The 25,583-nt window shown below is 39.6% G+C and overlaps 1 protein-coding gene across 3 annotated transcripts in view; it reads right to left on the bottom strand.

Moving 5' to 3' along the window:
- Positions 1-11,130: 11,130 nt before the first annotated feature.
- The window catches only part of LOC124776623 (COMM domain-containing protein 4), a 555,896-nt gene continuing 541,443 nt past the window's right edge, over positions 11,131-25,583 (bottom strand). For all 3 annotated transcript variants that reach the window (XM_047251722.1, XM_047251716.1, XM_047251728.1), the window contains exons 9-11: positions 18,642-18,842; positions 11,488-11,670; positions 11,131-11,381 (exon numbers count right to left, since the gene is read on the bottom strand). In XM_047251722.1, coding sequence (XP_047107678.1) covers positions 11,344-11,381; positions 11,488-11,670; positions 18,642-18,842 — 422 coding nt within the window. In that variant the 3' untranslated portion in view covers positions 11,131-11,343. The remainder of the gene's footprint in view (positions 11,382-11,487; positions 11,671-18,641; positions 18,843-25,583) is intronic.

Raw genomic sequence — 25,583 nt, 5'->3', positions numbered from 1 at the left:
GAGCTACTTTTATATTTGAGTAAAAAAAATTTCTCATTCAAAAAATCTTAACTTAAAAACAAGGATATTATTAGACGAAAACATCTTCAAGTATTTTAATTTTTTATGTTTTGAGTTCTGAATATTTACCCTTTATTGATTTTTGTGCCTAACAGTAAACAGCAATTCTGGTTGAACTATGGCACACGAAAATATGATGCCTAATTTAAGAACTTTTTATTGAGCAGTTTCCATCTCCTGCCAGGACTCCTCTTAATAGCTGCCAGCAGAAATAAGATGTGCAAACAGAAACCTCCATACCAGCATCTTGAGCATCATGTTTATAAAAACAGTGATTTGTTGGTTGGTTCGTTTGTGGGGGTTGAAGACAGTAATTTGTCAGATCAGTAGTGTTTGTCAGGCAAATAATAAATGGAGAAAGTGCAGCACTCAGTTGTTGTGGGGAAAGCTAAACTAAATTCAAAGTATCATGAAACTCCTAACAAAAAATACTAATTTTAAAAAAAATCATTACTTTGTTAACCAACCTTCAGAATAAAGCCCTTCATAACACTTTAGGAAGGAGCTCTGATCCTGTTCTGGTCCTCTGTCAGAAGGGTGGTTCAATACAGCTCTCCAAGCTACTCTGTCCTGTACTAGCTTCTTCATCTCTGAATAATTATTGCACCTCACATTCATTTGAATCTAATTACTATACTTGTCTCTTTGTCTCCCTCTGCAACTTTTATGCCCACATTTCCCTCTAGTAATAAAATGATGATTGCTAGATGTCTGGGAATGTGTTCTATCAACCTATCCTTTCTTTTAGTTAAATTATGCCACTAATTTCTTTTCACTCAAATTCTATTCATTACCAGTACCTCTTCATTACTTATATGATATAACCATCTAATCTTCAGTATTCCTCTGTAGCACTAAATTTCAAAAGCAGCTCTTCCTATCTGAAATGCTTATCATCCACATTTCACTTCTGTATAAGGCTACACTCCAGACAAGTGCCATTAAAAAGCCTCAGAAATTCTTATAAATTTATATTTGATAACAAATTTCCCTTCTTAAGACACATTTTTCTTGCCACTGTTTGTCTACATTCTATAGCCCATCTGTTTTGTCCATCATCAGTCATTTCACTGCCCAAATAACAAAACTCCTCAACTACTCTGCGTCTCATTTCCTAATCTAAGTCCCTCAGCCTCTCTTGATGTAATATGACTACATTTTATTCACCTTGTTTTACTTTTGTTAATGTTCATCTTTTAACCTCATTTCAAGGCACTGTTCATTCTGTTCAACTGCATTTCAAAATTAGTTTCTCTCTCTTACAGAATTACAATGTCATCAGAAAATCTCAAAGCTATTATTTCATCTCCCTGTATTTTAATTCCTTGTCCAAATTTTTCTTTGCCTACTTTTACTGCTTGATCAATGTAGAGAGAGATTGAATAATACTTGAAATAGGGTACAACTCTGTCTCACTCCCTTCTAAACCATTGCTTCCATTTCATGCCTTTTGAGTCTTATAACTGCAGTTGTTTATAATGATTCACATCCTGTATTTTACCCCTGCTATCTTCCAAATTTCAGAGAGTGTATTCCAGCCAACACTGTTGAAAGCTTTCTCTAATTCTACAAAAGCTGTAACTGTAGGTTTTCCTTTCTTTAACTTACCTTCTAAGATAAGTTACGGGGTCAGTATCGCCTTGTATGTTCCAACATTTCTCCAGAACCCAAACTGCTCTTCCCCGATATCAGCTTCTACTACACTTACTATTCTTCTGTAAGATAATTTGAGTCAGTGTTCTGCAACCATGACTTATTACACTGATAGTTTGGTAATATTCAGACTTGTCAGCAATTTCTTTCTTTGGAATTAGAATTCTTGCATTATTCTTGAATTCTAGGATATTTTCCCTGTCTCTTATATCTTACACACCAAGTTAAACAGTTTTGTCATGGTTGGCTCTCCCAGAGATCTCAATAAGTCTGATGGAATGTTGTCTACTCCAGGGCCTTTTTTCAACTTAGGTCTTTCAGTGCTCTGCCAAATTATTCTCACTGTTTCATATCTCCTATCTCATCTTCATACACTTCTTCTTCCCCTTCTATAGTAGAGCCCTATAGCCTTCAAGTTCATTTGCCTTTGACAGACATCTGTATATTCCTTCCACCTGTCAGCTTTCCCTTCTTTGCTTACTACTGATTTTCCACCTCAGCTGATTATTTATTTATTTATTATTGTTTGTACCATGGATCAAATCAGTACAGAAGCTTGTACGGTTGATACGGGATAAGTAAATACAAAAATACATATTACAACATATACAACATGAATGTCATACAGCATTTCCACAAAATTTTACTAAAAGCTTTTTAAAAACAGCAGGCAGCAACATTATAATACTGATAGCCTTATTTTTACCTATATAGCACAGGTTTTAATACCTAAAATTTCATACAGTTTAATTATCTTATGTTCTTATGAGCTGCATGAGTGGGAAAGATGACATCTATGCTCAAACAGTAACATTTTTTTTTTATTTCCTTTAATTCCTACAGGCAGCATAAGGTGTGCATGAAAATGAATTAAGTGACTACTGTTTTGATATACTTTCTTTATGTGGAAAGGTCAGACTTCCAAAAATTCCTGCATGGTGTAAAAACAGTGACTTATTATGAGAGATTTTACATTCATTTTAAATTTCCACTGAGTTGACAAGTCATGGGATAGCAATATGCACATGTACGGATGGTTGCAGCATCATGTACACCAGGTATAATAGGGCAATGCATGGCGGAGTTATTATTTGTATTCAAGTGATTCATGTGGGACAGTTTGTGATGTGATTTTGGTCACGTGATGGGAATTAACAGATTTTGAACAGGAAATGGTAGTTGGAGCTAGAGGCACCAGACATTCCATTTTGAAAATCATTACGGAATTCAATATTCTGTAATTCACAAAGTCAAGAGCGTGCCAAGAATACCAAAATTTAAGACATTACCTCTCACTATGGACAACACAGTGGCCAACGGCCTTCACTTAATGAGAGCAGTGGCATTTGTGTTGAGTTGTCATCGCTAACAGACAAGCAGCAATGCATGAAATAACCATGGAAATCAATGTGGGAAGTGCGACTAACGTATCCATTAGGACAGTGTGGCAAACTTTGGCATCAATGTGCTGTGGCAGCAGCTGACCAATGCGAGTGCTTTTGCTAACACCACAACTTTACCTTCACTGCCTCTCCTGGGCTCATGACCATATTGGTTGGACCCTAGACAGGAAAACCAAGGTCTGTTCATATGAGTCCTCAAGTCAGTTGGTAAGAGCTGATGGTAGGGTTCAAGTGTGTCACAGACCCCACAAAACCATGGACCCAAGTTGTCAAAAGGGCACTGTGCAACCTGGTGGTGGCTCCAAAATGGTGTAGAGTTGTGTTTACATGGAATGGACTGCATCCTCTGGTCCAAGTGTATTGCTCATTGACTGGAAATGGTTATGTTCAGCTACTTGGAGATAATTTGCAACCATTCATGGACTTCAAGTTCCCAAAGAATGATGGAATTTTTATGGATGACAATGCACCACATCACCAGGTCACAGTTGTTCATGACTGGTCTGAAGAACCTTCTGGACAATTCAAGCAAATGATTTAGCCACCCAGAGAACATTTATGAGACATAACTGAGAAGTCATTCTGTATGCAAAATCCTGCACTAGCAACACTTTCACAGCTGTAGACAGCTATGGAGGCAATAGGGCTTAAAAGTTTTGCAGGGGACTTCCAATGACTTCTTGTGTCCAGGCCACATCAAGTTGCTGCACTATGTTGGGCAAAAGGAGGTCTGACATGGTATCCCATGACTTATCATCTTAGTGTATTTACTTCCTGAATTTCTTTTGTTTGTACAGGAAGGTGGTTATATACGAGGGCAGTTCAATAAGTAATGCAACACATTTTTTTTCTCGGCCAATTTTGGTTGAAAAACCGGAAATTTCTTGTGGAATATTTTCAAACATTCCCGCTTCGTCTCGTATAGTTTCATTGACTTCCGACAGGTGGCACCGCTGTACGAAGCTGTTAAAATGGCGTCTGTAACGGATGTGCGTTGCAAACAACGGGCAGTGATCGAGTTTCTTTTGGCGGAAAACCAGGGCATCTCAGATATTCATAGGCGCTTGCAGAATGTCTACAGTGATCTGGCAGTGGACAAAAGCACGGTGAGTCGTTGGGCAAAGCGTGTGTCATCATCGCCGCAAGGTCAAGCAAGACTGACTGATCTCCCGCGTGTGGGCCGGCCGCGCACAGCTGTGACTCCTGCAATGGCGGAGCGTGCAAACACACTGGTTGGAGATGATCGACGGATCACCATCAAACAACTCAGTGCTCAACTTGACATCTCTGTTGGTAGTGCTGTCACAAGTGTTCACCAGTTGGGATATTCAAAGGTTTCTTCCCGCTGGGTCCCTCATTGTCTAACCGAACACCATAAAGAGCAAAGGAGAACCATCTGTGTGGAATTGCTTGCTCGTCATGTGGCTGAGGGTGACAATTTCTTGTCAAAGATTGTTACAGGCGATGAAACATGGGTTCATCACTTCGAACCTGAAACAAAATGGCAATCAATGAAGTGGCGCCACACCCACTCCCATACCAAGAAAAAGTTTAAAGCCATACCCTCAGCCGGTAAAGTGATGGTTACAGTCTCCTGGGACGCTGAAGGGGTTTTCTGTTTGATGTCCTTCCCCATGGTCAAACGATCAACTCTGAAGTGTATTGTGCTACTCTTCAGAAATTGAAGAAACGACTTCAGCGTGTTCGTAGGCACAAAAATCTGAACGAACTTCTCCTTCTTCATGACAACGCAAGACCTCACACAAGTCTTCGCACCCGAGAGGAGCTCACAAAACTTCAGTGGACTGTTCTTCCTCATGCACCCTACAGCCCCAATCTCGCACCGTCGGATTTCCATATGTTTGGCCCAATGAAGGACGCAATCCGTGGGAGGCACTACGCGGATGATGAAGAAGTTATTGATGCAGTACGACGTTGGCTCCGACATTGACCAGTGGAATGGTACCGTGCAGGCATACAGGCCCTCATTTCAAGGTGGCGTAAGGCCGTAGCATTGAATGGAGATTACGTTGAAAAATAGTGTTGTGTAGCTAAAAGATTGGAGAATAACCTGGTGTATTTCAATGCTGAATAAAACAACCCCTGTTTCAGAAAAAAAAATGTGTTGCATTACTTATTGAACTGCCCTCGTAATTTTATTCACATTCATTTAACACAATAACTGTGCAAGTTTGTTGAGCGGCGATTTAGTCTTACAGAGGATTTTTATCTTGGGTCAAGATGATGGCAATCCATATTTCTGTCAAGTTTGTTAATGCTTTTCTTAGTGAAATGTAATATTTCTAGTGTGCATTGGCAAGGAAGGGGCAATATATTCTGCTTCTTAAATAATGTTTTACATGTTTCCATCTACTGTTTGAGTAAAATTGTTCTGACTACTTTCTTTTGAAGTTTAAATAACTTAACTGACTCAGAACTTTGACCCACCTTCCCGCCCCCCAAAAAAATAAGCCAATAAATAAATATCGAGTGGAAAAGAGCATAATATTACAAGATGTAAAAATTTACTTCCACTGTTTTCTCCCCAACATTTGAGGCTTTGCTGAAACAAATTTGTTACACATGTATCATTCAAAGTATTTTCCATCGCTGGCCACTACTTTCTCCCATCTTTTGGGCAGTGTATGAATCCCGCATCAAAAAAAATTGTTCATCTTTTGAAGCGATCCATGAATCGATGCAGTTCATGATTTCTTCGCGAGGTCAGAAGTGTTGGTCAGCCAGTCCATGCGCCATTGATCTAAACAGGTGATACTCAGGGGGAGCAATGGCTGGAGAATACGGTGAGTGGGATAGGACTTCCCGTTATAATGTTTCCAAGTACGTTTTGACCTCTTTTGCAACGTAGGGTCGAGTGTTGTCAATCTGCAAAATCACTTTATCATGTCCCTTGCTGTATTGCAGCTGTTTGTCTTTTGATGCTCTGCTCAAACGCATGAATTGTGTTCAATAATGAGCACCTGTGACTGTTTCACTTGGTTTTTAACACCTCATAGTACATGACGCTGAGCTGGTCACACCAAATGCAGAGCATGATCTTGGAACAGTGAATATTTGGTTTGGCTGTAGACATGGAAGTGTGGCCCCATGATTTTTTGCATTTGAGGTTATCATAATGAACCCATGTTTCATCCCCAGTCACAATGCAATGCAGAAATCCCTTCCGTTTTTGCCTCTGAAGCAACTGTTCACAAACACACAAACGCAGTTCAGTGTCTCTTGGTTTCAGCTCACACGAGACCCAAGTTCCTTCTTTCTGAATCAGGCCCATAGCCTTAAGACATTTTGAAATGGCTTGCTGTGTCATTCTCACTAATCGTGCCAATTCCTCTTGAGTTTAATGTGTGTCTTCACTCAGTAATTTCTTGAATTATGCATCTTCAAAAACATTCTCTCTTCCACCACCATGCTATGATGTTAAAATCACTGTTCCTGAAGCGTTGAAACCAATCACAACATGTGCTTTCACTAATAGCATCCTTACCATATGTACCAGAGAGCATTCAATGAGACTCAGCCGCTGTTTTCTTCATATTGAAGCAAGACAGTAACACCTCCCGCAAATGATGAGAATTAGGCTCGTAAACTGACATTTTCAATCAAGAACAACTTTATGATGCAGACAGAAATCGACTAATGTTTGAATGAGGTTATGTTGACCAAGGTCCAAGCTAACTGCCCGACATCTGTGATCTGTTTCTTTCGATTGCTACTTACCGTTGTCGCCACCTATCAGCAAACGGCAGAAGCAAAATTGTACACCTTGTAGTTTGATGCAAAGTTTGTAGCCTTTTTCCACAAGTTTAATAAATGCAACAGATACAAATAACAAAGTCTTTAGTCATTAATAATATTTTTTCCTTCACTGTTTACAATAGTGTGCCAATGCAACTGTTAATGCCATGACTGTAAAATCATGTGGTGTTGAGCTGAAAAACTCATTGAGCCATATTCTGAGTGTATTTTCATCAAGAAATGGAGTTCCTTGAGGGTTGTTTGATAGAGAGTGGGAAAGGTGAAACTGTAAAGGTGCAAGCTAAGGTGTATAAGGTGGGTGCAGAATGACTTCCCAACCCAACTTCTGTACAGCATTTCTTGTCAGTCTATCAGAATGTGGTAGGCATTATCATGGAGTAGCATCACTTCACACAGTCTTCCTGTTCGGCGTCCTTGGATTGCGTCTGCAAGACATCTCAGTTGTTGAAAATAAATGTCAACAATGATGGTTACAACTTAGGAAAGTAATTTCTAGTACACCATACCATCACTGTGCCACTAGATGCATAACATTATCTTTTGTGGATGCATGCAGGTCTTACTATGGGGAATTGTTGCTTTGTTTGGGCTCAACAATTCATTTCTTTTCCTTTTGTTGGCATAAGTACACCATTTATCATCACCAGTAATGATACTGGATAGTAATAGTTGGTGCTGTTCGTTTGCCAACTGACGACAAGCAAGCTGAGATGCACATACAGTCACCAGCTGATTTTTGCGATTTTGGCTTAGAGCATGCAGTAACCATACATCCAATTTTTGAAACTTCCCCATTGCATGCAAATGTTGTACAATGATGGAATGATCACAGTTCATCACATCTGCCAGTTCTTGAGTATAGTGATGTAGGTCATTACGGATTAATGCATTTAAACGATCTTCATCAAACACTAAAGGTCTTCCTAAATATGGAGAGTCACTAATGTCAAAACAAACCTCCTTAAAATGAGAAAACCCCTTTCTTACCATTCTGTCAAATGGCATTATCCCCATACACAGTGCAAATGTTTCTGGCTGCCTCTGCTGCTGTCACCCCTCTTTTGAACTCAAGCATAAGAATATGTCAAAAATATTCCAATTTCTCCACTTGGTACTCCATTTTCTAGTGTCCGCAGCTCCACTCACTATCTCCGGATGAAAAAATGAAAATATATACACTCAAATAGCAACAGTGAACTACAAGTAATAATAAAAAAATGACAGTTGATAAATAAACCCATACAACCATAACAACATCATGCAAGACAAAAACACTATGAACTTGAGCACCAACCTAATGTTATCAGTGTACTTGTGTTTATAACATTCCTTATTGATCTGATCATAAAACATGCTTTACTGAGCTTTGTCATAGTTAAATCAATGCGCTTTTTACAAATAAGGGTGTCACTTATGGAATCCCCAAAAATTCAGTTTCATTGCCAAATTCAGCATTATTATTGTTCAGTGATATAGTTGGTACAGTGGATTTCTATTTTGGACAGTCTTAAAAGTTAGTCTGACTGTCTTCTTTACATACTACACACATTTTTAAAACTCTCACATTCTTTTACATTTCATTCCTATCCAGCATGTATGTAGAACTACTAGGTGATATTGAACATATACAGAAAAGGGCACATGAATGGTCACAGGCTTGTTTAACCCATGGGAGAATATCACTGCGATGTTGATGGAACTGAAGTGGCAGGATCTTGAAGATAGATGGAATCCATCCCAAAAAAAAGGCTAGGAAGAAATTTCACGAACCGGCTTTAAATGATGACTCTAGGAATATACTACAATCCCTTACATATCACTCCCACAAAAACCATGAGGACAAGATTAGATTAATTGCAGCACACAGACAGAGGAATTTAAACTATCATTTTTCCCACAATCCATAAGTTACTGAAATCAGAAAATGTACATATGTACGGTAAATCTGAATCTATACTCTGAAACCCACAGTGAAAAGCACGCCAGATATTATCGCCCACTGTACTACGTATCAGAGATTCTTCCCATTCCATTCTTGCTCAGAATGTGTCTAGAATGACTGCTTAAAATTTCTTGCATGCTGTAATAAGTCTACTCTGGTCTTCATAGCCATTGTAAGTGCAATACATAGGAAGTTTTAATGTACCCTTAGATTCTGCACTTACAGTTGGTTATTGAAACTCTGAAAGTTGGTTTTCGGTGGATAGTTGGTGTCTCTCTTCATGGTCTGCCAATTCAGGTTTTTCTGCCTCTCCAAGACACTCTTGGATGGGTCAAACAAACATGTGCCCTTCTTTGTATATGTTCAATAACCTGCTAGACCTGTTTGGAATAGGTCCCAAATACACTGAAGAGCCAAAGAAACTGGTACACCTGCCTATCATCACGTAGGGCCCCACGAGCACACAGGAGTGCCACAACACGACATGGCATGGACTCGAGTGATGTCTGAAGTAGTGCTGGAGGGAACTGACACCATGAATCATGTAGGGCTGTCCATAAATCCATAAGAGTATGAGGGGTGGAGATCTCTCCTGAACAGCATGTTGCAAGGCATCCCAGATATGCTCTATAACGTTAATGTCTGGGGAATTTGGTGGCCAGCAGAAGTGTTTAAACTCAGAAGAGTGTTCTTGGAAAATCTCTGTAGCAATTCTGAACATGTGGGGTGTTGCATTGTCCTGCTGCAATCGCCCAAGTCCATCAGAATGCACAATGGACATGAATGGATACAGGTGATCAGACAGGATGCTTATGTACATGTCACCTGTCACAGTCATACCTGGACATATCAGGGGTCCCATACAACTCCAACTGCACACACCACACACCATTACAGAGTCTCCATCAGCTTGAGCAGTCCATTGCCGACATTCAGGGTCCATCGATTCATGAGGTTGTCTCCATCCACTCTATACAATTTGAAACGAGACTTGTCCGACCATGCAACATGTTTCCAGTCATCAACATTCCAATATCGGTGTGGATTGGTTGAGGCAATGTGTAAAGCTTTGAGTCATGCAGTCATCAAGGGTACAAGAGTGGGCCATCGGCTCTGAAAGTTCAAATCAATGACGTTTCATTGAATGGTTCGCACACTGACATTTGTTGATGGCTCAGTATTGAAATCTGCAGCAATTTGCAGAAGGGTTGCACTTTTCCTGACTGCAGCAAAGTTGGAGATTTGATGTTTTACCAGATTCCTGATATTCACTGTACATTCATGAAATGGTTGTATGGGAAAATCCTCATTCATCACTCCCTTGAGATGCTGTGTCCCATTGCTCATGCACCGACAATAACACCATGTTTAAACTCACTTAAGTCTTGCCATTTAGCAGCTGTAAATGATCTAGCAACTGTGCCGGACACTTATTGTCTTATTTAGGCAATGCTGACCGCAGTGCCTTATTCTGCCTGTTTACGTATCTCAGTATTTGAATACGCTTGCTTATACCAGTTTTTTTGGTGCTTCAGTGTACAACAAGCAATATTCTAAGAAATATTGCACAAGCATTCTGTAAGAAATCTCTTTTGTAGACTAAGTCCATTTCCCCAATATCCTACTAGTGAATCAAAGTGTGCTACCTACTTCACCCATGAATGAGTCTGTGAGAGCATCCTATTTAATATTTCTACAGTTGGTTAACTCAGGTATAAGTTGAATGATTCAGATTGTGACTCATTGATATTGTATTCATAGGATACTACTTTTTTTCCATTTTGTGAACTGCACAGTTTTGCATTTCTGGACATTTGAAGCAAATTTCCAGTATTTTCATCACTTTCAAATCTTAACCCTTTCCAATCCAATTTTTCTACTAGCTGCATTCTTCCCAACTCTTATTTATAGAACAGCAATGGAAACATGTTGGACATTGTTCAACATTGGAACCATAGTGAAAAATCATTATGTCAGATGTATTCTAACAGTGGAGCTGAAAGGGTTAAGAATATCTGATTGAATATTACTACAACCATTGTGAGGCAGTACTTTGTCATAGATAACTGCAAAAGTCTGGGGTTACTTTTAATACTGTGATGGATCATTAATACATAGCATGAACAGCAAGGTCCAAATACTCCACCGAAGATAATATGCTACAGCCTGTCTACTGAGAAAGCCTCATTCCAGCTGCAAATTTGCTATCCAATATGATTGCACTTTTATATTAGCATATATATGAAAACTATATAGTAGGTAAATATAGGTTGATTAAATAGAATGTACATAACATTCTGATATAAAAAAGTGTTTATTACCATTGATACAGTTGCTCATAAGAAATGCATGGTGTAACTTATATGAAGTTGCAAATTTCTTAACATTTCATCAAGTAATACATTTCTCATTTATTACTGGAAAGAAAACAATTTAATGGAATTCCATCATAACAAAGCAATTTTGATTTTCACTGTTTTATATTGATGTATTTCACAGCTGGAAGTTCTACAGGCCATCAATAATGCCTGTCACCTTTTTCATATCTGAAACATGTAAATATTGAAGTATTTACAGCACAAAACACACTATAATTTATTACTGTTTAGAGTCCAACATGAAATTGATTACAGCAATAAACAAACAGCTTACCATCAATCATTATGTTTAAATGATCCTCTGTCACATTAAACTGGTGATATTTTTCTTCTCCTGTTAGACAATCAAGCACCTGAAGTTTCAAGCACACTTCTGGTCTGATTTCACCATCAACAGACAAAACATTTGACCCACCAACCAAGTCAACACGCCAGCTTACATCTTTCAGATGGCTCACTATCAAAAGAACAGAAAAAAGCTGATTTAGTGCAACCTGAAAACTAACAATAGCTTAGCAACTATACTGCCTTTAATGCTAGCCTGATTATAAAAACATTGTGCAGTAAGTATGATACAAACAAAGAAATTTTTCATATGTTCCCTCTTTAGCACCACACATTCATTTCAGTGCTCTCTTGATAAGGAATCACTGCATAATATAAAGTTACTAACAACTGCAATAATGTCCTCAAGCTTTTGAGATTGGATCTTGAGAGACATGAACAGAAACAAGCTGGAGGATCTTAATAAGGAGAATGGGAGCACCAACATTGTAATTAGTTTTAGTTCATGCAGCCTCAAAGTGACTGGAATTGCTGTTGTTGTTGTTGTTGTTGTTGTTGTTGTTATTGGTGGTGGTATTGGTGGTGGAGTTGGTGGTGGAGTTGGTGGTGGTGTTGGTGGTGATAGGTCACCCTATTTTGCAATAATTTCAGCAATAGCATTTCATTTCAATTACCAAGGAGGCTGCTTAGTAACCACCTGTTATTGTTTGAACTTTTATTTGATAAAATTATTTCTTTATCAGCCCCAAAAACTATATTCAGAATCTCAATAAGATACAAAGCTAAGTTTTTCTCACTGTACTTTTTTTACATACTGTATGTTGCTCTATGTGTATGAATTAATATTAAAAATACTCTGGACCATGAAATACCTACAATGATGTTACAATGTTAAAAAGTCAAGTCTTGCAGGCTCTAATAGAAAAATTTTATGCATGTAATATTTCATTCAAGTGAGCTATTGCATATTGACTCTAATGAGATGACTAAGTCAGCAGTTCACTTAAAACCATATAACTTTAAGTCTGGCATTGTCATATTTAATATCAATTCAATTCAGTACAAGTTCAGTGGCTTACAAACTGTGCCAGCTTGTTTGATTACATATCTGAGATACTTTAAAATGTAAAGCTTATTTTATGCTCCATCTAATCCCTTTTACTGTGGGCCAATCACTAAAAAGACTACAACATTAAAGGAAGATTGTTCTTCAAGTTACTAGCAATCACTGTGCAGATTTCTGTGTGGCTATGATGAACGGATACTGATGGAGAGTCTGCTGAAGTGTTACACCAAGTCCTACTGCAAGAGGCACCCAGTCTCACAGTGTCAAGGACCAGAGAGACTGCTCACATTTTTGCCCATTCTTCCCAGTACCAGTTCTTGAGCATTAGAGTGAAAATTTAATTCATATGTATTCTGTTATGGCTCATTTAACCTCAACTTACACTAACCTTTATTACTGCTGGCTGCTTCTATTTTACTACATTCATCTTACTAACTGCATCTAGCTTTGCCTTCTCTAAGATTTATCTTCACATTTGCTCTTCCACTATGCCTGGATTTTTGACTGGCTCCATGACCACTTAAAACTTTTCAGTATCTCATATTCTTCTTTTATTGTATTGAGTGCCCATTGAGACAAAGTCATGTAAGGTATTCTTCTTATTTATTATGTAGTCAAATTTTCTCACACCCTTTTCCCTCTTTTATAAGACTTCCAAAAAGCAAGTGAATTTGCTAGCTTTGGTATGCTTGTCACCTGCTTTTGCCATTATCCACCCACATCCGAATGGAAGTCTTTCATGTTTTCCAAGTCAGTCAATTTAGTGGAACCAGGTACTACTGTGTTCCAACATTCATCTAGATGTATTCAAACTTTCTCTACTGGGTCTGACAGTGCTGCTTTCATGTCCCAGAGAAATCATATTACTGCTCCATCTGTCTCACAATTTGCTCAGCCCATTGCCATTTCAGTCTGGTAACACTTTTGAAGATGTCTGTTACCTATGTTTTTCCTCAGATGAACTTGTTCGTCAACTTGTCTCCGAGTTCGATGCCTAGTATCCACTGCTCCAGACTGCTATTGCCTCATAAGTGGATACTACTTAAGTTTATTTGACTGTACGGACATTACAGGCTATTATAGTAATTTCTTAATTAAGGTAGTGTAGCAGTCATTTTCAAAGCATGGACTATCAGTAATAAACAGGTTAAGTAATATTTACTTGGCTGATGAACACCTACATCGAGAAGAAAACATGTTTCAAATTTAACATTTTCCTACGCAGTATACTGGAAACACACCCTCTGTAGAATCATGAGCATCTGGCATCTAGGGATGTTAGATGCCAAGCACAGAAAGGCAGATTGACTAGCTGTAAATACATATCAAAAGGACATACATTTGTCAGAGAGAGAGAAAGGACAGGACAGGACAGAATTACATGCATCACTGAAATTTAAAAAAAAGTGTACATGAGGATATCAAGAGATGTGGCTTCTGTATTATACAACAGCTCGTAGGTTGAAAACAAACAGTATTCCATACAGCCAACAAATTATGCATCATTTACTGTTATATCTAAACCAGCAGGGATACTCATAACACATGAAATAAAAATCTATTGCCAGTTTAGGTGACACTGTATCAGTCATATGTAACTAAATTTTTGCATTATGTTTGTAGCAGTGATGATATGTTCATAACTGTATGCATTGTATACTTATAACAGCATTCAGAATCATTGAAATTTTGTCTCAGATACTAACAGTTGCTCAGAATGCATAAATATATGACCATATCTACATATAGATCCATAGAATTATTTTAAAATATGTTTCACTAAAGGCCTACTAATTAAATCTGATATTAATGTTACTTTAATTCCATTTCTGAATAAATGATTGTATATAAATCCTTTTGTCAGCTGTTACTTATCTCGTTTTTATCTTTTTTCTGGTGAAATGTACAACTTTACATTCTCTACATTAACAGCTAGTTGACAGCTTGATATTTAATTAATGTTTTGTCAAGATTTACAGGCTATTACTGAAATCTTATTGGATAATAGTTCACCATAGATAATCACATCAATGTCAGCATTATAATATAATGGCCCTGAAACTATCTTGTGGTTCAACCAAAATTATTTCTTTCTTACTCTATGACAATATGCTGTCTGCTACCTACTAAAAAGTTATTAATTCAGCCACAAACCTGCCTAACCATGCCAGTGTGGACATAATTTAAGTTTCACATGTCAGTGTGGTACAGAATCAAAAGCTTTTTGAAAGTGAAGTCACAAACAAATTGAAGATTCTACACATCACTATGCAACAATAACAATGGTCAAGTGAGATGAAACATACATCAGAACAGAAAAGTAACATGTTCATAAATACATCTAAGTGAATTGCACAGCATGCCAGCAATAGTTTGAGCTTCAAGCATCACGAAACAAATTTTTCACTTGTATAAGGAAAACACTCCTAACAGCAGGTTAGAGAATGTATCATGTCACTGACTTTCTCAGAACTTAGATAAGAACAATATAGCCCCATGTCAATATTATTGCTTAGCAATGAGTTGAAACTTGAAATGTTACTGTGACATATTAAATATTACAAATGGAAGTAATACACAATTATGTGTATGTTGTAAGTAGTACTCGTTTAACAAAGAGCACATCAATTAAGACAGCAAATGCAAATTTTGTCACTTTAATCATTAATTTTCTGTCCACCAATATGAATGCATAGTCCATAAACAAAGCCAAGTTGGTTGAAGGCAAAACACTGAATTAAAGCCATTAACAAGAACAAAAAAAGTCTGGGCAGTGCAGCATCAGAAACCAATAAGCAGAATGGCATGACTGATAGTAGCTCTAGCAGCTGTACTTGAGTGAATCATTGTTGCCTGCCGGGACCCATTGCTGCGAGTGGCACAACCCATGTGGCATACCATGCTCTCAACTGGTGGCTGTAATCAACCGCAAGCTGTAACGCCTCTGAGCCACAATTGATACTTGCCATTGTGGGTACATTAAATGACCCCCCCCCCCCTTGCCCCCTGAATCAGCACATACGGCCATCGTAAATGTCCCAGCATATACCAGTGCCAATGGGGCAGAGGACTGGGGCAATGGCAAAGGCGAGGGGTGGAGCAGTTGAACACCCCACCAACAGATACAGAACCATGGAATTGGGGCCAGCCAACCCTGATGGCCTGGCCGAGCACTGTGGGAGGGAGATCAGTGTGCCAGGGGAAGCTGGCTGTGACAGGACAGCAAGGGAACAAGAGTGAGGGAAGGTCTGTATGGAGGCAGTGGTTCCACCTCCATATGCTCCTACACCATAATCCATGACCAACCCTCTGGTGAGCAGTGGCATCAGAGGAGGGGGTGGAGCATGTACCAGGGTGTATGTCAAGGGTGAGAGAACACATATAGTGGCAACTCCGGTGTCCAGCCAAAGGGTTGGAGGCAGCAGTGGAGCCAGGAGTGCCAACTGTGACTGCAGTCACAATTGGAGCTGGTTGTTGTGGTGGGTCAGACGGATGCACCCGGATGCAACATCAAATGTCTGAAGTGTCCATGGCTGCCGACAAAATGTTGGAACCACCCTGGAAGCCAACCAAATGTGCCTGCCATACCTAGGCACCACAGGCATAGGTAGGCCTGTATGCTAGCTGAGCATGCTTCATGAATTCGAACAGGGCACAAATGGTAATAGGGGTGATGGTGGGCAGAGTCCATGGCACATAAGAGAAGTTCAAGAGGGGGTCCACCACCAACAGCCATATAGCTCCAGCAAAATCAATGTGGGCCTTTTCCCATGGGTGGTCAGTACAGGACCATGAAGTGAAATGTTGCACAGGGACTGCCTGATTGAGGGTGTAGGCATGACAGAAATGAAATGTCTTCTACATCAGCACAGATGCTGGGCCAGTAGCTGTGGCACTGGGCCAGTGCCTTCATGTATGTCATCCCCAATGCAAAACATGAAGAAGATGGAAGATGAGGGCATGAAGCAAGTGTGGAATGATGACCCAGTGTTCAGAGTTCTCCATGGGCAGTGTTAAGATGCCATACGTAGCATTGAGCCTATAGTGCAGTGCAAATAACTGTGAAAGACATGTTAGGCCAGGCTGGAAACATACTCTGGCCACCCCTTCTGTACTGCAGAATAAACTTTTCTTAGGACTGGGTCACAGGACAACGCCATGGTTGCCTCACACATGGTCAATGAGAATTCATCCACAGTTTGTTGTAAATGATGTTCCAGGGCAAAAAATATGTTTCCTGGTGATTGAAATCTGCATCAGGGCCAAGAGGGAGATACGATAGATCCTCTGTATTGGTGTGTTTGAAAACCATGCACAGTGCTGTGATGTTTTCTCTGAGAGCTTAGAATGATTCCCAAACAATGAAATTTAGGGTTTGTGGTCAGTCTGCATGTGGAATTTGCCACCATACAAGTACAAATGAAATGTATTGACCCCGTAAATGATTGCTAAAGGCCCCTTCTTGATCTGTGAGTAGATAAGCTGCACAGGAGTCAATATTTTTGAGGTGAAAGCGATTGGCTGTCAGAACCATCCAACAACTTTTGGGTCAAAGCTGCCGCAACTCTGTACTGGAATGCATACATTTTGACTGTCAATGAAAGGCTTTATGTACATGGCATCAGACATGGTATCACCTTGAGACTACCCTTAACATGGTAAAAATCCTGTTAACAGATGGCCAACCACATATTTGATGCTCTTCTTGCACAACTGATACAAGGAGTGCATGATTGCACCATTTGGAGAATAAAGTTGGCATTGTACATCATTTTACCCACGAGTGACTATAACTGTTTAAGGGCAGTAGGAGCTTGTGTACCACTGATGAAACTGAATTAGCCTTGTGTGGGTGTGATATCTTTGTCACTCAAGTATTTGATATTGCGGGTGAAGAAACTGCTCTTTTCCAACTGGAGCTGTTTGAAAAGGGATTTGAGGTTTCCGTAGAGTTTCACTTGTGCCAACACCGTAATAATGATATCATCCAAATAATTAACACATTGCAGAATACATTTAATCAATTATTCTAAATAGTTTTGGTAAATGGTGAGTGCACTAGCAACTTCTAACAGTCAGCAGTTGCATTTGTATAAAATGAATGGTGTATTTAAGGTTAGGAGCTGCCTCAATGCTTCATCAAGCAACATGTGTAGATCTATCTTTGAAAAACATTGGCCCTCCAGCCAGTTTAGTTAATGAAACTTTTGGCTGAGCCATTTGATGGAGATCCAAGTTAGACTGGGCATTTATAGTGACATTTTAAATGTACCCACATTTGCATAAGGAGCACTACAAAATTTTGGCACCACTGAATGCTTTGAAGAGATGTGAGTAGTAAAATTAAACACACAGTCCATTATTGGTTGAAAAATTCATTGTACAAATTGCACAATGTGTCAAGGTCAGGAAAAGGCTCTGTTTTGTACATAAAATAGACGTAGTACATGTATGATGTTTTTCTAGTTGGCTACCATGGCAGTTCACTGAGAAGATGAATGGCCATACAGCAGTAAGACGTGACTCGGTACTGGGCCCTTCACAGCAAAGGAGAGCCAAGCTGCCGATACAAATACTTATTGATTAACAACACTTCAGTGCCTGTATCCAGCTGGAATTTCACGAACTGGCTGAAAACCATCGGGTTCAATGTAAACTTCTGTGGTGACAGTGTGAAGCAATCTGCTCTTCCCCTGCTGTGGTTGAATGCTTAAGTTTGCCACAAAATGCAGGCAACATAATCATGATTTTATTCTAGGAAGGATGTGCAAGAGGAAGCACCATTGGAATCATAATCTCAAACACTGCCATCACCAGAAGAAATTGTGGTAAGAGAGTATATTTATAAGAGAACAGCATTAAAAGAATTGTTATAATGATTATGTGGCAATTCTGAAGAAATAAAACACACACACACACACACACACACACACACACACACACACACACACACACACACACACACACACAATGAAAACCGAACAACAACTGCAGCTATTTTGAATGCTGTAAGAACATTTCAACACATATTTACCAGATCAAGATGTTGCCTGAAAAATACATGAAAAATGACTTACAGCGGAGTGAGTTGTCATGCAGAGCAGCAGTAATAGCAGGTAGGTTGTCACTGTAGACACGACAGAGTGCAGCACTCAGCTCACGTGGCAGCCCCAACTGCTGCAGTTCGCTAGAGAGTGCTTCCTCTGTCACCCCATGGCGTGCACCTGATGTTAGCACGAAAGACACTGCTGCCACGCATCCCTTCACATCACCAGTGTCTGCAACCAGTATATACATTACATGCAGGATGCACATACAAGTGTGTATCTAATACTGCCTGTGTCACTACTTTAATACGTAGGGGAATACAAGGATAGAATGCCCCTGTATGAGAGTAGAGGATATATGAAAGCTATGTCTGGAATGGATATTTTAATTCACTCCATATTCATTTAAAGAATATGTGGAAGGAGCAAGTATAATGATAAGTGGGAGAAGATGTAATACTACTACCTTGGAGACAAAATTACACTAGACAGTATGTCCTTAAAAACACTGCTGTAAGATCAAGAAAGAAATCCCTACCTGGAACAATACACTGTACAGATGTAAGAGAGGAGAAAAATGCAAATATTTGAACAAATTCAAATCTTAAATAAAGTGGAAAGTCTATTACATTTGGAGGCATACAATTCACACAAGAGACAAAAATGAAATACATAGTACAGATTATTGAGGACTGTGGATGTAGTTGGTGTGTAAAGCTGAGGAAATCTGTACACAACAAAGAATTCTATTAAAAATGTCACAAGATTCTTGATCAAAGAAGAGAGATAGAGTTTACAACTCAAAGGGTGCACAATCATACAAAAATGATATAATTTTTACCCTGCAGTAGAAATTGCACTGATATTAAACTTCCTGGCAGATTAGAATTGTGTGCTAGACAAGGACTCAAACCTGGGACCCTTGTATTCCAAGAACATATGAAACTTCCTAGCAGATTAAAGATGCTTACCAGGTCAGGAACTGAACCAAAAACCTTTGGCTTTCATGGGAAGTTGCTCTACTCAATGAGATATCCAGGCATAATTCACAACCTGCCTTACAGATTTACTTGGAAGACAGGACAGAGGTACTGGTGGAAGTAAATCTCTGAGGACAGGTCATGAGGCTTACTGAGTTTTGCTCAGTCAGTAGAGCAATTGCCCACAAAAGGCAAATGTTTTGAGTTACAGCCCTGGTCTAGAATGCATTTTTAATCTGCTAGGAAGTTTCGTATAAAAATGCTTCATAAAAACATAACATTTATCATAAAGAAGAGAAATAGTCTCTATAAAGAGGATCATTACCGACTGACAAACTTAACTGCAAGAACTGGCAACACCACATGAACTGATGTATGAATCCTATTTCTTACTAATACACATCATGTCCTTACCACAATTATTGATGTGACTATGAACATATACAACATTTTTCACTGTGCTTTGTCCTAATGACGCAAGAGGTGTCCTCTAATACAACAGTATCAGTAGTAGTAAATAAAATGCATGTCCCTCTTTTGCTATTCAACCAGGAAGTATACAAATGATATTCAAGTTTATTAGTGTTATAGATTAGAGTGACTTTTGAGGTTACTACAGGAAATTCCATGTACATTCATTGTAGGAACTATCATATGTGTTATAAAGGTGGAAAATTTAAGTCAGGATTTGTTAATGGAAATCTCAAGCCCTGTCTTTCCAGGTACATAACTCCATTGTCTTCTATGTCATCCCACTCAGTCATTTTAGTGCTGCCCCTCACTGAAGTGAAACATTTTTATTTCCATGCATAGTAAAGAGTACAAATATATTCCTCTAACAGACTACTTTACTCCCTTTATTTAATGTCTTGTGACAATATAGTTAGCTGTAGCACATCTGACAGTTCTGTTCATCAGATTATCATGAGCTGTTCTGTGAACATTTAAGAATGCAGGACACAAGCAGCTGTGGATAACTGTTCACTTCAGTGTCAATAAAGTTTGTCATTTGTCACCTAATCATTACTTTAGGGAACTGGCAGAAGCAGTGAAGAATGGTGACCCATTTTTTTATACTGGTGACATAATTTGCAGCACAGAATTGTGTTTTTGATGCTGAGTTCAGTGAATGGTAGCTCTTCCAGGTCTGTAATGTTCTTCACTGCACAGCCCTCCACATAGTTCCTACAGTTAGGGTTGTCCTGGATACATAAGTTACTCATTAGAAAGTTTTAGTGGCTAGCTGAGTAACGAGAGCAGATATGGCTACAAGCTGGCACTTAGAACCAAACTTCTTATGTTACAAGATGACTACTCACTAACAATAAGCAAATTATAATACTGACCTAAAGAGTGAATATAGTGAAATAGAATGTAATGTCACTGGAAATAAATGCAGAAGTGTTTGTAATAGAGCCCCACAATTCACTGCTTTTATGGACATAAAACTGTGCATAGAAACATAACAAATCAAATAATTAGTGAAATTATCTTTCATAAAATATAGCTTAGATAATCCAGGACCTGGTAGTGTGATATTGTAACAAAAATTTTGCATCTTGCAAGCCAAAAATAAATCAATTTCTTTAGGGATTTTTTTTTTGGGGGGGGGGGGGGGGGAGGGGAGGGGGTAGTCAAGAGGAAGATGTAACTGTTGTTCAGTTTAAAGAAAGTTTCTGCTGGCCATTAGAATTAGATACAGTAGTCACAAATTCATTTAGAGACAAAGCAAGCTTCATGGAACATAGAAGTGAATTTATAGTAGGTGATGTTAACAAGCAGAATAATGAGTAAAATCAAAATGTTCCACTGAGGATACAAACATCTTGAAAAACTAATTATAAAACCATTCACCTATATCTTTTTTGAACTACTCATATCTGCTCACAGATGGCATGCCAAAGAACACAGAAAAAATCATTTTAAGAATAAAAATTAAAATCCTACACCACCCAAGGGACCACCTTCAGATATTGGTTAGCTAATATTTCTTGCTTTGAATGGGTGCTTAAAAATTAAAACAAACAATGTTGTCATTCATGACATCATATGCTACTTATTCCACAGTAGTCAACCAGTAAAGATTTGGACAAAAGAGGTCACAATTGGTGCCACACAGAGTGGATTTTATGCTGTTTTTTCATGTATAATGCAGTATTCATTGTCCCTTCAATAACTGTTAGCAGTGTATGATCATTTTACACTCTGGATCCCAACAGCACAAGGCTCAGGGTGGATTATTTATGTCAATATTAGAAGTCAATCCTAGTCAACACTATTATTAATGCAGAATCTGCTCTCATAACTACACACATTTTTGTGCTGTTCATCATCCAGCTGTGTCTTTCTCTGCAATTTCCAGGCAAACTGCTTGATGATAAGATGTGACAGGTAGCCTGGTGAGTGCTACCCTTACTTGTAGCTCATCATACAATTACTCATAGTCTTAGGTAATTCTAAGTACAAGGGTTGTCTTAATTTGTGTTGCACTCATCTAGCAATCATTGATCGCTGCTTATCTGATGCAACTGTTGGTTGTTTGATTCAGGGGAGGGGACCAAACAGTGAGGTCATCGTTCCCATCAGATTAGAGAAGAATGGGGAAGGAAGTCGGCCTTGCCCTTTCAAAGGAACCATTCTAGCACTGAAGCAATTTAGGGAAATCATGGAAAACCTAAATCAGGATGGCCAGACACATATTTTAACATCGTCCTCCCAAGTGTGAGTCCAGTGTGTTAACCACTGTGCCACCTTGCTCAGTATGCGACTGTTCTGACTTGAACCCCTACCCCACTCCTACCAAAAAACCAGACACCTTCCTTGGATCAGTGATACACAAATGACACCTCATGTCCAGCAGACTGGGAAATTCTTTGGAAGGGCAATTTGCATTGTTTGTTGACATGATCCTGGCCAGTCACAATGTTTACTAAGCCAGTGTGAAGTCTGGAAAGATAAGTCATTCTTTCCCAAGTAAATACAGTTGTTAAGGTCTCATTATTTTCATATTCAAAGCATGATTCTTACTCTATTCCAAGCATGATACTTGAGGTTGAACTCATTACTGCCTTCTATTATCAGACACACTAATTCAGTGCTTCCACTAATGAACATGGTATTGACAAGATGTGAGAAAGATATCAGCCACATTTTAAATAAATCAGCTGTGTTTATTTTAATTAGGTTTGACCAAACACCAGACATATGTGGCAGAGGCAGATGTGGCAGTATAAAAAGAGGTGAGAACTGTTGAGCTATTAGCAGAGAAGCGTTAACAGCAGAATATGTCATCAGAGCTCAGTAACTTCACATGTACCAATAATTGGACATTGCCTGAGTAGCAAATCCATCAGATGCATTTCAACTCTTCTAAAGGTGTCCAAATTGAATAACAGCAATGTGATTGAAATGAAAATGCAAAGGAATAACCACAGCTAAACCAAAACCAGGTAAACCTCATGCACTGACAGAGAGGTACCGTTCAGCATTGTGGAGAGTGGTTATAAAAAAAATTACATGAAATGAGTGGAAGGAATTTACTCACAAGTTCAAAAGTCCTACTAGCAGTCCAGTAACAAAATGACTATGCATAGGGAGTTCAAAAGAATGGGGTATAATGGTCGAGCAACTCCTCGTAAGCCACACATTTCTGCAGTTAATGCTAAGCGAAGTTGTAGTTGGTGTAAAGAGCAACAGCACTGGGCAGTGGATAACTTGAAACGAGTTGTAGTGATGAATCACGTTAGGCCTTACAGCAATCTGATGGAAGGTTTTTAGTCTGGTGAATGCCTGGAAAATATTACCTGCCATTATGTGTAGTGCCAACAGCGAAGTACAGAGGAAGTAGTTTTACAGTATAGAGTGTTTTTCGTGGTAAGGATTTGCCTCCCTTACTGAACTTCAGAAAACGCCAGATGTGGTAGGATATAAACATATTTTACGGCATTGCGTACTGTGTACAGCAGAGGAACAGTCAGGAGACAATTATTCGTAGTACAAGCATGACGGAGGACCCTGTCATAAAGCAGCATCTGGAGGCAATGTTTTGTGGACGTACACACACGCCCAAAAACACGTTTTTCATATTAGGTGCATTCTGCTGCAAACTGCTGCCAGGTACTCCATATCAGCGACATCAGTAGTCATTAGACATAGTGAGAGAGCAAAATGAGATGCTCCGTGGAAGTGACGGACTTCGAACGTGGTCAGGTGATTGGATGTCACATGTCTGTACGAGAGATTTCCATACTCCTAAACATCCCTAGGTCCACTGTTTCTCATGTGATAGTGAAGTGGAAACGTGAAGGGACATGTACAGCACAAACGCGTACAGGCCGATCTTGTCTGTGGATTGACAGACTGCCGACAGTTGAAGAGGATCATAATGTGTAATAGGCGGATATCTATCCACACCATCACACAGGAATTCCAAAATAAATCAGGATCCACGGCAAGTACTTTGACAGTTAGGTGGCAGGTGAGAAAACTTGGATTTCATGGTCGAGCTGCTGCTCATAAGCCACACATCACGAAGGTAAATGCCGAATGATGCCTTGCTTGGTGTAAGAAGCGTAAACATTGGACGATTGAACAGTGGAAAAACGATGTGAGGAGTGACGTATCACAGCACACAATGTGGCGACTCGATGGTAGGGTGTGGGTACGGCGAAAGCCCGGTCTACGTTATCTGCCATCGTGTGTAGTGCCAACAGTTAAATTCGGGCCGGTGGTGTTATTGTGTGGCCGTATTTTTCATGGGGGGGGGGGGGGGGGCTTGCACCCCTTGTTGATTTACGTGGCACTATCACAGCACAGGCCTACACTGATGTTTTAAGCACCTTCTTGCTTCCCACTGTTGAAGAGCAATTACGGGATGGCGACTGCATCTTTCAACACGATCGAGCACCTGTTCATAATACACGGCCTGTGGCACAGTGGTTAGACGACAATAACATCCCTGTATTGGACTGGCCTGCACAGAGTCCTGACCTGAATCCTATAGAAAACCTTTGGGATGTTTTCGAACGCCGACTTCGTGCCAGGCCTCACCGACCGACATCGATCCCTCTCCTCAGTGCAGCATTCCGTGAAGAATGGGCTGCCATTCCCCAAGAAACCTTCCAGCACCTGACTGAACATAAGCCTGCGAGAGTGGAAGCTGTAATGAAGGCTAAGGGTAGGCCAACACCACATTGAATTCCACCATTACCGATGGAAGTCGCCACGAAGTTGTAAGTGGTTTCAGCTAGACTGACCAGCCCAGAGTACTGACCTGTACGCAGTGGACGTGTTAGAACGTCGACTTTGCCCCAGACCCCAGCATCCAACATCACTACCTTCTCTGGCTTTGGCTCCTGCAGAAAACTGGGTTGCCATTCTTCCACAGACATTCGGACACCCCAGCAGAATAAATATGTCATAACGAGTGGACACTATCAAGTATCTGGATACTTTTGATCAGATAGTGTATTAATAAAAAAGCGGCTGAAATTTGTTAAGAGATACGCCAGAAAAAGCGCTGTACAGTAGACATGTAATGAAGGTTCAAATGGCTCTGAGCACTATGGGACTTAACAGCTGTGGTCATCAGTCCCCTAGAACTTAGAACTACTTAAACCTTACTAACCTAAGGACATCACACACATCCATGCCCGAGGCAGGATTCGAACCTGCGACCGTAGCAGTCGCGCGGTTCCGGACTGCGCGCCTAGAGCCGCGAGACCACCGCGGCCGGCCATGTAATGAAGAGGTGTCACATTGTAACCTTCATATTTTCATGTGGAACCTATTGTCGATCCTCCAGAAACCGCTGAAACTGTCGACAAAAGCTTAAAAAACTTAAAAATTATATTTGGTATGTGGGGCTCATATAATTAACACACAACACTTTCAAAGTAATAACTGATTAGCTTTTGGCGGATGACTGTGTGATTTTCTTGGACTGTCTTTCTGTAGCCGCTAAAGAGATCTAATTACTTCAGATAGAAGCAAC

The sequence above is a fragment of the Schistocerca piceifrons genome, chromosome 1 (assembly GCF_021461385.2).
Source record: "Schistocerca piceifrons isolate TAMUIC-IGC-003096 chromosome 1, iqSchPice1.1, whole genome shotgun sequence".
NCBI classification, from domain to species: Eukaryota; Metazoa; Arthropoda; class Insecta; order Orthoptera; family Acrididae; genus Schistocerca; species Schistocerca piceifrons.
The sequence above is the reverse complement of the archived record's forward strand: the minus strand, read 5'-3'. Positions and strand labels throughout refer to the sequence as shown.